This window comes from Dama dama, chromosome X, assembly GCF_033118175.1.
Source record: "Dama dama isolate Ldn47 chromosome X, ASM3311817v1, whole genome shotgun sequence".
Classification (NCBI taxonomy): Eukaryota; Metazoa; Chordata; class Mammalia; order Artiodactyla; family Cervidae; genus Dama; species Dama dama.
In genome coordinates, this window is record NC_083714.1 from 89844813 (window position 1) to 89861058 (window position 16246).

At 47.2% G+C, this 16246-nt stretch overlaps 1 protein-coding gene across 1 annotated transcript; it reads left to right on the forward strand.

The window, feature by feature from the left end:
• The first annotated feature begins 6423 nt into the window (after positions 1-6423).
• On the forward strand, positions 6424-10149 carry LOC133052098 (uncharacterized protein CXorf49 homolog). The gene is made up of 6 exons (XM_061136874.1): positions 6424-7713; positions 8308-8464; positions 9008-9084; positions 9355-9400; positions 9964-10005; positions 10110-10149. The coding sequence occupies exons 1-5, from the start codon at positions 6424-6426 to the stop codon at positions 10002-10004; spliced, it is 1611 nt and encodes a 536-aa protein (XP_060992857.1). The 3' UTR covers position 10005; positions 10110-10149.
• The last annotated feature ends 6097 nt before the right edge of the window (positions 10150-16246 follow it).

The window sequence follows — 16246 nt, forward strand, 5'->3', positions numbered from 1 at the left end:
AGGATAAACCCAAGACGAAACACCCAGAGGCACATATTAATCAAATTAAAAAAGATCAAACACAAAGAATAAATATTAAAACCAGCAAGGGAAAAACAACAAATAACTCACAAGGGAATTCCCATAAGGATAACAGCTGATCTTTCAATAGAAACTCTTCAGCCCAAAAGCGAACGGCAGGAGAAACTTAGAGTGATGAAAGAAAATAACCTACAGCCCAGATTACTGTACCCAGCAAGGATCTCATTCAAATATGAAGGAGAGAGAAATCAAAAGCTTTACAGACAAGCAAAAGCTGAGAGAATTCAGCACCACCAAACCAGCTCTCCAACAAATGCTAAAGGATCTTCTCAAGACAGGAAACACAGAAAGGATGCATAAACTCAAACCCAAAATGATAAAGAAAATAGCAACGGGACCATACTTGTCAATAATTACCTTAAATATAAATGGGTTGAATGCCCCAACCAAAAGGCAAAGACTGACTGAATGGATACAAAAACAAGACCCCTATATATGTTGTCTACAAGAGACCCACCTCAAAACAAGGGACACATACAGACTGAAAGTGAAGGGCTAGAAAAAGATGTTCCATGTAAATTGAGACCAGAAGAAAGCAGGAGTAGCAGTGCTCATATCAGATAAAATAGACTTTAAAACAAAGGCAGTGAAAAGAGATAAAGATGGACACTACACAATGATCAAAGGATCAATCCAAGAAGAAGATACAACAATCATAAATATATAGGCACCCAACATAGGAGCACCACAACATGTAAGACAAATGCTAACAAGTATGAAAGGGGAAATTAACAATAACACAATAATAGTGGGAGACTTTAATACCCCACTCACACCTATGGATAGATCAACTAAACAGAAAATTAACAAGGAAACAGAAACTTTAAATGATACAATAGACCAGTTAGACCTCATTGATATCTATAGGACATTTCACCCCAAAACAATCAATTTCACCTTTTTCTCAAGCACACAGGGAACCTTCTCCAGGATAGATCACATCCTGGGCCATAAATCTGGCCTTGGTAAATTCAAAAAAATTGAAATCATTCCAAGCATCTTTTCTGACCACAGTGCAGTAAGATTAGATGTCAATTACAGGAGAAAAACTATTAAAAATTCCAACACATGGAGGCTGAACAACACGCTGCTGAACAACCAACAAATCACAGAAGAAACCAAAACAGAAATCAAAAGATGCATAGAAATGAATGAAAATGAAAACACAACAACCCAAAACCTATGGGACACTGTAAAGGCAGTGCTAAGGGGAAGGTTCATAGCAATACAGGCATACCTCAAGAAGCAAGAAAGAAGCCAAATAAATAACCTAACTCTATACCTAAAGCAACTTGGAAAGGAAGAAATTATGAACCCCAGGGTTAGTAGAAGGAAAGAAATCTTAAAAATTAGGGCAGAAATAAATGCAAAAGAAGCAAAAGAGACCATAGCAAAGATTAACAAAACCAAAAACTGGTTCTTTGAGAAGGTAAATACAATTGGCGAACCATTAGCCAGACTCATCAAGAAACAAAGGGAGAAAAATCAAATCAACAAAATTAGAAATGAAAATGGAGAGATCACAACAGACAACACAGAAATGCAAAGGATCATAAGACTATTATCAGCATCTATATGCAAATAAAATGGACAACTTGGAAGAAACGGACAAATTCTTAGAAAAGTACAACTTTCCAAAATTGAACCAGGAAGAAATAGAAAATCTCAACAGACCCATCATAAGCATGGAAATTGAAACCGTAATCAGAAATCTTCCAACAAACAAAAGCCCAGGACCAGACGGCTTCACAGCTGAATTCTACCAAAAATTCAGAGATGAGCTACCACCTATCCTATTCAAACTCTTCCAGAGAATTTCAGAGGAAGGTAAACTTCCAAACTCATTTTATGAGGCCACCATCACCTTAATACCAAAACCTGACAAAGATGCCACAAAAAAAAAAAAAAAGAAAGAAAACTACAGGCCAATATCACTGATGAACATAGATGCAAAAATCCTTAACAAAATTCTAGCAAACAGAATCCAACAACATATGAAAAAGATCATACATCATGACCAAGTGGGCTTTATCCCAGGGATGCAAGGATTCTTCAATATCCGCACATCAATCAATGTAATACACCACATTAACAAACTGAAAAATAAAAAGCATATGATTATCTCAATAGATGCAGAGAAGGCCTTTGACAAAATTCAACATCCATTTATGATAAAAAACACTCCAGAAAGCAGGCATAGAAGGACCATACCTCAACATAATAAAAGCTATATATGACAAACCCTCAGCAAACGTTATCCTCAAAGGTGAAAAATTGAAAGCATTTCCCCTCAAGTCAGGAACAAGACAAGGGTGCCCACTCTCACCACTACTACTCAATATAGTTTTGGAAGTTTTGGCTACAGCAATCACAGCAGAAAAATAAATAAAAGGAATCCAGATTGGAAAAGAAGAAGTAAAACTCTCACTGTTTGCAGATGACATGATCCTCTACATAGATCAGGTGGAGAGGGAGGTGGGAGGGGGGATCGGGATGGGGAATACATGTAAATCCATGGCTGATTCATGTCAATGTATGACAAAAACCACTACAATACTGTAAAGTAATTAGCCTCCAACTAATAAAAATAAATGGGAAAAAAAAAAGAAAACCCTAAAGACTCCACCAGAAAATTACTAGAGCTAATCAATGAATATAGTAAAGTTGCAGGATATAAAATTAACACACAGAAATCCCTTGCATTCCTATACACTAACAATGAGAAAACAGAAAGAGAAATTAAGGAAACAATTTCATTCACTATTGCAACGTAAAGAATAAAATACTTAGGAATAAATCTACCTAAAGAAGCAAAAGACCTATATATAGAAAACTATAAGACACTGATGAAAGAAATCAAAGAGGACACAAATAGATGGAGAAATATACCATGCTCATGGATCAGAAGAATCAATATAGTGAAAATGAGTATACTACCCCAAGCAATCTATAGATTCAATGCACTCCCTATCAAGCGACCAATGGTATTTTTCAGAGAACTAGAACAAATAATTTCACAATTTTTATGGAAATACAAAAAACCTCGAATAGCCAACGCAATCTTGAGAAAGAAGAATGGAACTGCAGGAACCAACCTGCCCGATGTCAGTCTCTACTACAAAGCCACAGTCATCAAGACGGTGTGGTACTGGCACAAAGACAGCAATATAGATCAATGGAACAAAATAGAAAGCCCAGAGATAAATCCACGCACCTATGGACACCTTATCTTTGACAAAGGAGGCAAGAATATACAATGGAGAAAAGACAATCTCTTTAACAAGTGGTGCTGGGAAACTGCTCAACCGCTTGTAAAAGAATGAAACTAGAACACTTTCTAACACCATACACAAAAATAAACTCAAAATGGATTAAAGATCTAAATGTAAGACCAGATACTATAAAACTCCTAGAGGAAAACATAGGCAAAACAGTCTCTGACATAAACCACAGCAGGATCCTCTATGACCCACCACCCAGAATATTGGAAATAAAAGCAAGAATAAACAAATGGGTCTTAATTAAAATTAAAAGCTTCTACACAACAAAGGAAACTATAAGCAAAGTGAAAAGACAACCTTCAGAATGTGAGAAACTAATAGCAAATGAAGCAACGGACAAAGAATGAATCTCAAAAATATACAAGCAACTCCTGAAATTCCAGAAAAATAAAAGACCCACTCAAAAAGTGGGCCAAAGAACTAAACAGACATTTCTCCAAAGAAGACATACAGATGGCTAACAAACACATGAAAAGATGCGCAACAGCACTCATTATCAGAGAAATGCAAATCAAAAGCATAATGAGGTACCATTACACGCCAGTCAGAATGGCAGCTATCCAAAAGTGTACAAGCAATAAATGCTGGAGAGGGTGTGGAGAAAAGGGAACCCTCCTCCACTGTTGGTGCGAATGCAAACTGATACAACCACAATGGAGAACAGCATAGAGATTCCTTAAAAAACTGGAAATATAACTGCCACATGACCCAGCAATCCCGCTGCTGGGCATACACACTGAGGAAACCAGAATTGAAAGAGACACGTGTACCCCAATGCTCATCGCAGCACTGTTTACAATAGCCAGGACATGGAAGCAACCTAGATGCCCATCCGCAGACGAATGGATAAGAACGCTGTGGTACATATACACAATGGAATATTACTCAGCCATTAAAAAGAATACATTTGAATCAGTTCTATGAGGTGGATGAAACTGGAGCCTTTTATACAGAGTGAAGTAAGCCAGAAAGAAAAACACCAATACAGTATACTAACGCATATATGTGGAATTTAGACAGATGGTAATGATAACCCTGTATACAAGACAGCAAGAGAGACACAGATGTATTGAATAGTCTTTTGGACTCTGTGGGAGAGGACGAGGGTGGGATGAAGTGGGAGAATGACATTAATACATGTAAATTATCATATGTGAAACGAATCACCAGTCCAGGATCTATGCGTGATAAGGGTGCTTGGGGCTGGTGCACTGGAATGACCCAGAGGGATGGAATGGGGAGGGATTTGGGAGGGGGCTTCAGGATGGGGAACACATGTACACCCATGGAGTATTCAAGTCAATGTATGGCAAAACCAATGCAATGCTGTAAAGTTAAAAAAAAAAAGAATATTAAAAAAAAAAAACAATTCCATTGACATTGGCAGCAAAAAAGGATAAAATACTGAGGAATAAAGTCAAGCAAGCAGTCAAAAACGTGTACACTGCAAACTACAAAACATTGCTGAAAGAAACTAAAAAAGACGCAAATAAATGGAAAGGCATCTGTCTGCACAGACCAGAATACTAAATATTGTTAAGAAGTGCATGCTATCTGAGGTGGTTAATTTTGTGTGTCAGCTTGACTGGTCCACAGAGTGCCTAGATATTTAGTCAAACATTATTCTGGGTGTTTCTGTAGAGTGCTTTTCCATGAGATTAACATTTAAATCAGTCAACTGGATAAAACAGATTTCCCCCTGATCATGCGGGTGGGCTTTACCTAATCAGTCGATAGTCTGACTAAAACAAAAAAGCAACCTTTCCACATGTAAGAGAATTCCTCCTGTGTGAAAGCCTTTGGACATGGGACTTTGGCTTCTTTTCCTGCCTTTAGACCCAAACTGAAATATCAACTCTACTGGTTTGGTTCTTAGGCCTTCTAACCTGGACTAGAGCTAAACCACTGGCTCCTCTGGGTCTCCAGCTAGCCAACTCACCCTCTAGATCCTGGGACTTACCAGCCGCTATAGTTGAATGAGTCAATTGTTTTACACACAAACACACACACACACACACACACACACACTCCACTGGATCTGTTCTTGTAACACACTACCCAGAGTGATCTACAGATCCAATGCAAACCCTATCAAAATCACAATAGCATGCTTTACAGAAATAGAAAAACTCATCCTAAAATTTAAGTAGAATCTAAAAGATCCTTAATAGGGAAAACAACTTGGACAAAGAAAAAGTAGAGAACTCACACTTCCTGATTTCAAAACATTACAAAGCTACACTAATGAAAACTGTGTGTTACTGCCATATAAACAAATAGACCAATGGAGTAAAATAGAGATCTTAGAAATAAACCCTCACTTTTAGAAGATATGCCTGGCAGTGGACTTCCTGATAGAGGGGGAAACATAGCTTTTTTAGATCTTTGGATCAAAGCAAGGACTCTGGAGTCAGATTGCTTGGCTTCAATTCTACCACTGATCCCCATGGGCCAAATGACTGTGGGTCAGTGGCTGAACCTTAGGCTGGTAATCATTAGTACTATAGTCCTGGGAGTGTCACAAGGAAGCACTACTATACACGTACAGCGCTTAGAAGAGTGCCGGGCATGGGGTCTCTGCTGTATAAGTTGCTTTTCATAGATTCTGCCAAATTACCTCCCAAATGGATTTCTTGCACCACCGCCACAAAGGTTTGCCCCTAAACTCTCCCACTCTTGGAATGGTTAAGCACTTGGAGGAGATGGGACGAGAGGCTTGACAGAGGTATCCCCGCAGCATCACCTTCACCCGCCAACTCACCAACTGCCGGGATGGCCCTTGGGCCTGGCAGCAAGCCAGAGGAGGCCCTCGACCCCATTGGTTACACCTCGAGGGGACGGCCAAACAATGCGCGTGCTGGTTGGCAGGAACCGGACCAATGAGAGGCGGCAGGGCTGGCGCGCTGAAAACCTCGCGTCATTTGCGGCCATCTCCTGCTTGCTTGACAGGGAGCTCCAGACGCCGCCCGCCTCACCTGCGCTGAGCGCCACCACCGCTCTAACCGCGACCCGGTTGATACATCGTCGCCGCCCCAGGTCCGGTGGCCACCCAGATCGCGACATGAGCTCCCCAGATGATGAGGTGTCTGTTTCGGGAGCGGGTTTCAGCTCAGAGCGCGGAGAGCAGACCAGCGGCCTTGAGGCCGGCTCCACAGCCCCGCGGGGACCCGGCCCCGGCCCCGAGCCAGGGGCACCGCAAAGCGGCGAGGGTGAGGGCGGGGATGGCTTCCCAGACCCTGAGGGCATCGAGTCAGAGCGGGAGGTCCTGGAAGCGGGAGGGCCGGTGCTGCGGGGCCGCGAAGGCCAGCCTGGCTCCCCGGCTGACGACCAGGGGGACGCCCTGCAGCTGGCTGACAAGTCAGTGGCGGCCATCCTGCAGCAGCTGACCGACCTGAACGTGCTGGGCACCCGCAGATACCTGTTCCAGGAGAGCTACGCGGTCGGTGAAGTGTCTGCCTTATGGGACCTCGAGGCGTGTCCCCCCAGTCGAGGCGGTGCCCCCCAGAGGTGTGGGGAAACCACACAGGCTGAGGCCATCCCTCTCCGGGTCGGTGGGCCCAAGGCGGGCCGGGCCTGCGGGAGCGCTAAGAGAGGCACTAAGAGTAGCTTGAACGTGGCTGTGGATCGCCAGTGGGCTCCCGCAGAAAGCCCAGCTGGGCTGCTGTCCGACCCTGAGTCCTCTGATGAGTTCACTGAGATAGAGCAGATGAGGGTGAGCATTTATCACAAAGACGGAGGCCAGGCCAAGTTCAACAGACCCGAGGACCCCGGGAACACACCCAGACGCTCGAATGTCCAAGGCAGGGAGAATCTCCTTAATGTGCCAGGCACTTGCCTGTCCTCGGCTCCGCGAGGATTAATTTCGGTTGTGGAAAGGCAGGGCAGGCAGGGCAATGCAGAGCAGCAGGATGCCTCTCCCCGTATGAAAATGCAGAGCGTGCTCTGGGGGAAAGGAGGAAGCCTGCCCAGCTACCCGGGAGTGGCAGTAGCATCAGCTACTGCAGATGCCGCTACAGACAGCGGGCCGCGGCCCACTCCTAGGAGGAAGGGGATCCAGGAGAAGAAATCCCTTGGGGGCGTCTCCAAACCTGCCGCGGGGAGAACCTTCCCTTCCTGGGGGCAGGGAATCTCGGCCACTCCCCTGGAACCGGCCACCTTCCCCCCAATCTCCGGCATCCCGCTGCTCTGGAGGTCCAAGAATTATGCCTTGGTCCCTTGGGGAGCAGAAGAGTCCAAGCACACCGTCGCTGGGAAGAAACCCGTGGCTAGGCAGGCCCGGGAGTTGGTGGCAGTAATGGTGGTGTCCGGAGAAGACAAGGACCCAAATAGAGATCCATTCCCAAAGGGCCAAGTGAGTAAGCCAGGCCCCTCCTCTCTCCCCACTCTTAGGCCTCCTACCCTCCATCCCGCAGGGGTCGTCATTGGGTGACCCTCGGTCACTGGTTCATTAGGATGCCATTGGGGTCCTTTTACTAGGGACAAACGTTAAGGTAGCACTTTGGGTGTGCTGGACTCAGTTCTCCACCCTTGGCCGGTTTCCAGCCTCCTCCACCAGGCTGCCGCTGGAGTGGAAGGGAGAGCTGGTAGCTGAATGGATTTGAGGGGACCCCTTAAAAGCTGCACAGAGCTTTGGTGTTTAGACACATCACTTTCCTGAATCCTACTTCCTAGCTCTTCCTCAAACTTTCCTTGCAGGGGCCCCAGGCTTTCTCAGTGCCACACTGCGGTCCCCAGCTCAGCTCTGCCTGCTGGCCTGGGGCTGACTGAGAGAGAATGTGCTGAAGAGATCAGCCTTTCAATTCTCTTTCCAATTCCCTGCCTCAGCTCCGTCTTGAATCACATGAGCTCTCACACACACAGGCATAGATTATAAATGCACTGGTACACACATGCGCGTGCACACACACATCCTTACTCCAGATCAGTGAGAAATCTTTGCTTTTAGCTGACCACTGACAGGCCGGGGCCACCTTGTCCATGGGTGCATCATGGAGAACCCAGCGGCGCCAACCTCAACATCCGAGGCGCACAGGATTCAGGAAACTCAGAGCCCGTGGCCATGAACAAGGGAGAAGTCAGGCCCAGAGGGCCTGGCCCCTCAGGTGAGTGTCCTGGGTTTTGATTTGGGGGGAGGAGGCCAGGGGTGAGGGCGGAAACCTCTGTCTCTGACTCTCTCTCTCTCATCTGGGGGCTCAGCCTTGCTGTCAGGCCGCTTCTCCCATGAGAAACAGGGTGTCACCAGGGCTGGACCTGGCCCCATCACCTTCTGTGTGGGATTTGTTTGGCAGGGGTGATCGGTGGCAGTGCCCCAACAGCTCCTCTGGGCGTAGACCTGCAGGCTAATAGCCTTTTCTGTGAGGTGCTGTTCGCCCACATTGGTCTCCCAGGGGCTGGCTGTGGCTGCTTCTCTGGGAGGCTTGAACCCAGAACCACAGTCTTTGGTGACCATCATGGTGCAATGGCTGCCCCTGCGGAATAAGAGGGGCAGGCCCAGAGAGAAGGTTTGGGCTGCCTGCCGGGCGGAGCAGGGGACGCCTAATGCTAGGCAGAGGGTGGTACTCTCTTACCTCATGTTAGACCTGGCCTGGGCCTTTCCACCTCACTGGGTACCTGAGAAGCTGGATTGTGTGTCCTTTCCCTGTCAGGTGACCAGGAACCAACTGACCATCCCCCAAGACCGAAAAGGCAGGAGCAGCCACGCGGAAGGCAGGGCTGTCCCCAGGTAATGCTTCTTCTGGCTCCTGGACATACACACCCAAACCCCATGTTGGGATCTGGGTCCAAGTGCAACTGACATGTGTGGGCCCCCCACCCCCATCCCATCCCGCCACGCAGGGAGGGAGCCCACCTCCTTTCCACTGAGGAAAGTCTTTTGTTTGCCAGTCTAGACACCTGGCTTTGGGATGGAGGGCCCGGGGGAGAGGAGAGGAGGAGGAGAGGGGAGGCGGGTGTATACTAACCATTTCTCTTCTTCCTGTGTCTGCTGGCCTAGTGTCTGGTGCTACAGAGAGAAATAGATGACCTTAAGGAGCAACTTGGTATGAGGAACCAGGGACAGAGAGCAGCGGGTTCTTAGTGCAGAATTGGGGTGGGCCCTTGGAGTGGGGTGGGCTGCAGGTGCAGGGGGCCTTGTAGCGATCAGCATTCCTGTGGGGAGGAGAACCTATGAAGCCTGTCCCTGGAGCACGTGGTGCATGTTCAGCTGGGCATGCGGACAAGTAGCAAAGTACTGTGCGGACTGCATGCACACTCTGCCAGCCAGACGAGTCCTAGAGGGCTCCTTCTGATAGGACTTGTAGAGATGCCTTGTTGATCTGGTGTGGCCTCTAAGGATCTTGTTGGATTGTTTGCGAGACAATTTTTGAAAGGTTCGGGCATGGCCCCGAGCTTGAGAGCTGCCGGCACATTATGTTTCCTTTTAGGAAATGGCTCCACATTTAATTCCGGGAGTGGGGAGTGATCAGGCCCAGAGCTCTTTGCATCGGGGCTGGGGGTAGGTGGGTTTCAGGTTGCAGGGCTAGGTGGTTCCCCACGGGGACAGGGGTTCAGGCTTCTGTGTCTGTCTGTCTGGAGCACCTGTTTATGCCTTTCCCTGTTGCAGCCTCCATGCGGTACCTGGCTGACAAGTTCCAGATCGTTTGAAGTGAGTGTTACACACTGCATACCCCTTCCCACAACGTTGGCTGTTGAGCAGGGCTGTGGGCTGGCCCTGGCTTGAGGCTCTTCCCTGACTCTGCTGTTTTACAGGTTGAGCCCAGTATCTTCCTGCAAGAGGAGCAGCTGTTACCTCCAGGGCTGGCGAGCTGCGGCCAGGCTTGTTGCCTCTTGTTCTGCCTCCACCAGGGCATCCTCTGCCCCTTGTTTTGCCCCCTCTCTGCCCCAGTCTCACAGCAGTTTTTGATTAAAGGACTTCTCATATTCTGTGTTCTGCCCTTTCTCTGGGGGGTAGGAGTTGGGGGAGTGGGGCAAGGCCTGGTGGAGAGCCACTCCATGTTAGAGCCTGTTGCAGAACAGTACCTCTGGCATCCTGTGGTGGGGACTCTGGGTCAGCCTCTGCTCCCATCCGGGCCAGCAGGGCAATGGAGTGCTCCCGGTCTGGGTTCACTGAGGGCCTTGTCTGGCCACATTGGCACATCCTCCCATTCCCCTAAAAGCCCTCTTCTAGTTCTCTTAAGCAACCTCCTCTGGGATTTGCCGGTTCCCATCCATTGCTGACATCCTGCCTCCCCATTGGAAGGAACACTTGGCCCCCTTACAGAGCCCCAAGCCGTCCTCCCAGTCGCTCTGGACTCATTGTCCTGCTTACCCAGACCACTCTCTTTTCCTGTTGGAGCACCCTCGATCCCTCCCCTGACTTGCCATTGGTGACCTTGCGTGCACGTGTAGTTCAGCAGGTGAAAACAGGCACAGGTGCCCTCATTTCTCCCTTCCCAGGCTCTGCCCTCTCATTGGAGTCCCTACTGCCTGTACCGTCTCCACCCTTGCCCCAGTCCCACCTTGCACGCTCGAACTTGCACACAGTCCTCCTCTCCTCTTTAGCCCTCACCCCTGAGACTCAGGCACCAATAGTTTCGCTTCTCCTTCGTTGGATTCAGTTAAGGGCTTGGGCATGAAGCCTGGACCCAGTGAGCTGGGGAGCAGGAGGGAAGGAACAGGGAACACAGGAGACAGGCTAGTCTCCGGGCTGGAGGTCAGGAGATGCATCTGTTTGGTGCCAACCTGGGTCAGAGTGCACCCTGGCAGCTAGAGATGGATGGGGGAGTCCTTTGTGTTTTCACATCCTCCCTGCCCTAGCCAGCTGACCACCCTCGCCTCCAGCCTGAGCCTCTCTATACCCTTGAGTGGAAATGGGCCCATCATACTCTATGGCAAGTGTGGTTAGTAGGTTTCTGTTCTTGCAGGATCCCTGTCAAATACTGTTCCACCAGACCCATGACACAGATCTTCCAACAAATGATATTTCCCAGAGTATCCCAGCTCAGTATCCCAGACTACTTCTTTGGGGCACATGACAATGAGTCTGAACTCTGTGTTCAATTTCCCCCTCGCTGGAATTTGGGGAGCACTTCCTTTCCCTCAGCCAGCACCCCAGGACTGTGCCAGCCTGAGACTCAGAGAGACAGATCTGTGTTGGAGTGAACTGAGGGTAGGTTCTGCCTGACACCATTCCTGAAAGACCAGGGTTTTATTACACAGAAGGGGGTATGAGGGTAGGCAGCACATTCAGAGTTGGTGCCTGGACATCTCTCTGTGTGAATAAAAGTCAGCAAGGATAATGCCCTTGAGGTATAAGGATGTGATTCGGGGAGAAAAGAAAGTAGAGACTGGTCCAGATTCAGTAAGGCATTGAGTGAGCCAAAGCAAGGGTTGGATCTCCAATATTTAAGGGGTGTTGTCACGTCCCAAAACGTAGGAGGGGTATGATGCAGGAGTCATCAAACTTCAGGTCAGGGTGTTGGGACTCACAGAGTTGGAATCGCTGGAGGAGGCTCTGGATCCTACCTTGGCATTCTATGATATCTGCCAACTGCTGAGCGTGTGGATGAATGAAAATGGGAAGGGTGGCTCTGGAGAGTACCAGGGATACTGCTGCTCATCTTAGAAACAGGAGACCGCCCAACATGAGTTACCCGAGGCAGGGGCAAGAAGGGTGCCCTGAGGAAGCAAAGTTAGGAGTGACTGCACGTGGACAATGGGGAGCACTTCCCCCATATTCTCACGTTGATTCCCTTCCAGGCCTCTTGGCATGAGGCCAGGTGGACAGACTACGTGTGGGTGGAACCGTCAGAGACCTCAGGGTCAGGAAAGAACATGTGTGGGACTTACTCCTTCAACTCAGACCCCTTCCTGGAGCAGGTGGGCTTGATCACTTAGTCTACAGCTGATCCAGTGGTCATTGCCTGGTGGTGTAGCCCATCTCACTGTTGTCTGAGTGAGTAAATCTGGGCCAGACTGTCCAGCTGAGGTCTCTGCCCACAAAGACATGTAGGTAAGTTGTGCCCGGGTAGAAGTCCAGCACCAGCATCAGCACCACCCTTGGGCAGAGAGGGGCCCGGGACTGTTGTCACCAGGGTGAGGAAATAGAGAAGCTCATGGAAGTGGAGGTGCGAGGGCGTGAACACAACCCCTCGTTCACTTTTTACCAGGCTCCCTTCCCTCCTCCGAGCACACAGTTCAGACCAACTACCTCACTATAATGTTGCTGGAAACATAGACATCACAGGCCTTGGCTCAGCCCCAAGCCTTCCAGTTCCAGTGGAAAATCTGTGGCAGGGCCTGAGGCACAGGTTAATGAAATCCATCTGGGCCCCAGGGGGTAGGAGGAATGCAGAAGCCCGGCCTCATTCAGTGCACCCCTGTTGCCTTTCCCCCTCATGCCCCTTCTCCAGCCTGGGAGACAGTGACAGCTGCTTTGGAGAGCCCTCGGCCCCATCCTGCCTGATTCTGCTACCTGTCCAACACCTGGGAAGATGCTCCCTCCCCATCACTCCCACACCCCACCGGTACCAGCCCCAGGTCTACCTCTCTTTCTGGACTCTTGAAGGAGATTGGCACAAACAAAGAAGGTAGAGTAGATGAGTCTTGAAGAGGGAACCTCGGGTGGTGAGCACGGTAATCTTGCCCCAAAATGTCCAAGTACTAATCCCTGCAGTTGGCTTGTATTTTCCTATGCGTGGTAACAGTTGGTTATGCTTGCAGATGCAATAAAGGCTGCTACTCAGCTGACTTAATGTGAGGTAGGTCTCACCTGCATTGGCCAGATCCGGCCGGGCACACTGGGGCTGCCAGATTTTCCACCTTGACTATCCCTGGGTAACTGTCCCAGTCCCTGGGCTGTCCCAGTGTTTGAATGACTGTGTTGTGCTTGGTGCCCTTGTGCTTGTGCAATATTGAAGGCCTGGTAAGTCCTGCTCAGATGCAGATGAAGAACAGACCTGTAGGTTTGAACCCCCCTTTTGTTCCAAGCCCATCACTTCTTCCTCCCTAGTCCTCTTGAGGTATCTGCCAGCCTGACTTTTACAATGATGAATCAGTTTTTAAGTAGGATTTACTATTGCTTTTTCATAAAATAGCCCTTCCAAACATAAAAGGTTAGTTACATTGAATTAAATATGAATTAGGCTCTACACATTCTGGAGAGTGTAAGCCCTCAGTATCACAAATGATTATGAACCAATCAACCCATGTAACTATACTCAGGTGACATAAACGTACATTGCACATCCAGAAGTCACCTATATGTTCTTTTCTCTGAGGAATCCAAATGGATAAATCTCCATACTGCCCGATTCCATTTACTTCATTCTTGAGGAGGCCAAACTATAGACACAGAAGATAGACTGGGGATTGCTGGGGTCTTGGACTTGAGATTAAGGGTTAAACTACCAAAGAGCATTAAACAATTCTGTAGCTCATGAAAATATTTTTTTTTCTCCTTTATTTATTTATTTTCAGTGGGTTTTGTCATACATTGATATGAATCAGCCATAGATTTAAACGTATTCCCCATCCCGATCCCCCCTCCCACCTCCCTCTCCACCCGATTCCTCTGGGTCTTCCCAGTGCACCAGGCCCGAGCACCATCAGTAGATGAATGGATAAGGAAGCTGTGGTACATATCCACCATGGAATATTACTCAGCCATTAAAAAGAATTCATTTGAATCAGTTCTAATGAGATGGATCAAACTGGAGCCCATTATACAGAGTGAAGTAAGCCGGAAAGATAAAGAACATTACAGCATGAAAATATTTTTTATGTTGATTGTAGTGGTGGTTCCATAATAGAATGTTTGCAGACACTTAGATTTTGTGTGTAAATTAATTTCAATAAACCCATATTATTTAATAAATTGTAGAAAGTACATTATGAGATCACAATTAGAGAAGAAAAATAAAGAAAGGGAATCCAAAATGGAAAAGGAGAATTAAAACTGTCACTGTTTGCAGATGACATGTTACCATACATTGGAAATCCTAAGGATGCCACCTGAAATCTACCAGAATTCATAAATCAATTCAGTAAAGTTGCAGAGTACAAAATCGTTATATAGAAATCTGTTACATTGCTATCCTGTTCATTGGGTCCAATCCCAAAGAAAGGTAATGCCAAACAACGTTCAAACTACCATACAATTGTGCTCATTTCACATGCTAGTAAGTGAAAGTGAAAGTATTAGTTGCTCAGTCGTGTTTGACTCTTGGCATCCCCATGGACTGTAACCCACCAGGCTCCTCTGCTTATGGGTTTCTCCAGGCAAGAATACTGGAGTGAGAAGCCATTCTCCTTCTCCAAGGGATCTTCCTGACCAGGGACCAGAACTCATGTTTCCTGCATTGCAGTCAGATTCTCTATCATCTGAGGCACCAAGGAAGACCCTGGTGCTAGTAAGGTGATGCTCAAGATCCTTCAAGCTAGGCTTCGGCAGTACGTGAACCAAGAACTTCCAGATGTACAAACTGGGATTAAAAAAGTCAGAGGAACCAGAGGTCAAATTGCCAACATTCGTTGGATCATGTAGAAAGCAACGGAGTTCCAGAAAAACATCTACTTCTTCATTGACTATGCTCAAGCCGTTGACTGCGATCATTATGAACTGTGGAAAATTCTTAAAGAGATGGGAGTACCAGACCACTTTACCTGTCTCCTGAGAAACCTGTATGCGGGTCAAGAAGCAACAGTTAGAACCGAACATGGAATAATGGACTGGTTAAAAATTGGGAAAGGAGTACATCAAGGCTGTATCTTATCAACCTGATTAAATATCAGACTACATCATGCGAAAGCTGGGCTGGATGAATCACAGGCCGAAATCAAGATTGCCAGGAGAAATAGCAATAACCTCAGATAGTCAGGGGATACCACTCTAGTGGAAGAAAATGGAGAGGAACTACAAAGCCTCTTGGTGAAGGTGAAAAAGGAGAGTGGAAAAGCTGGCTTAAAACTCAACATTCAAAAAACGAAGATCATGGAATCCGGTCCCATCACTTCCTGGCAAATAGATGAGGAAACAGTGGAAACAGTGACAGACTTTATTTTGGGAGGCCCCCAAATCACTGCAGATGGTGACTGCAGCCATGAAATTAAAAGACGTTTGCTCCTTGGAAGAAGAGCTATGACAAACCTAAACAGCATATTAAAAAGCAGAGACATTACTTTGCCGACAAAGGTCTGTCTAGTCAAAGTTATGGTTTCTCCAGTAGTCATGCATGGATGTGAGAGTTGGACTGTAAGGAAAGCTGAGCACCAAAGAATTGGCACTTTTGAACTCTCGTCTTAGAGAAGAACCTTGCGTGTCCTTTGGACTTGAAGGAGATCCAACCAGTCCATTCTAAAGGAAATCAGTCCTGAATATTCATTGGAAGGACTGATGCTGAAGCTGAAACCTCAATACTTTGGCCACCTGATGCGAAGAACTGACTCATTGGAAAAGACCCTGATACTGGGAACGATTGAAGGCAGGAGAAGGAGGGGATGACAGAGGATGAGGTGGTTGGATGGCATCACTGGCTCGATGGACATGAGTTTGAGTAAGTTCTGGGAGTTGGTGATGGACAGGGAAGCCTGGTGTTCTGCAGTCCATGGGGTCATAAAGAATCAGACACGACTGCTCGCCTGAACTGAACTCAACTGAACTTGGATTGGAAGAATCAATATTGTAAAATGTCCATGGTACCCAAGGCAATCTACAGATTTCAGTGCAATCCCTAGCAAGTTACCAATGGCATTTTTCACACAACTGGAACAAATAATTTTCGAATTGATATGGAAACAGAAACAGCCCTGAATTGTGGAAACAATCATGAGAAAGAAGAATGTAGTTGTAGGAATTATGCTCCCTGACCGTAGCCTGTGCTACAAAGATACAGTAATCAAAACAACAT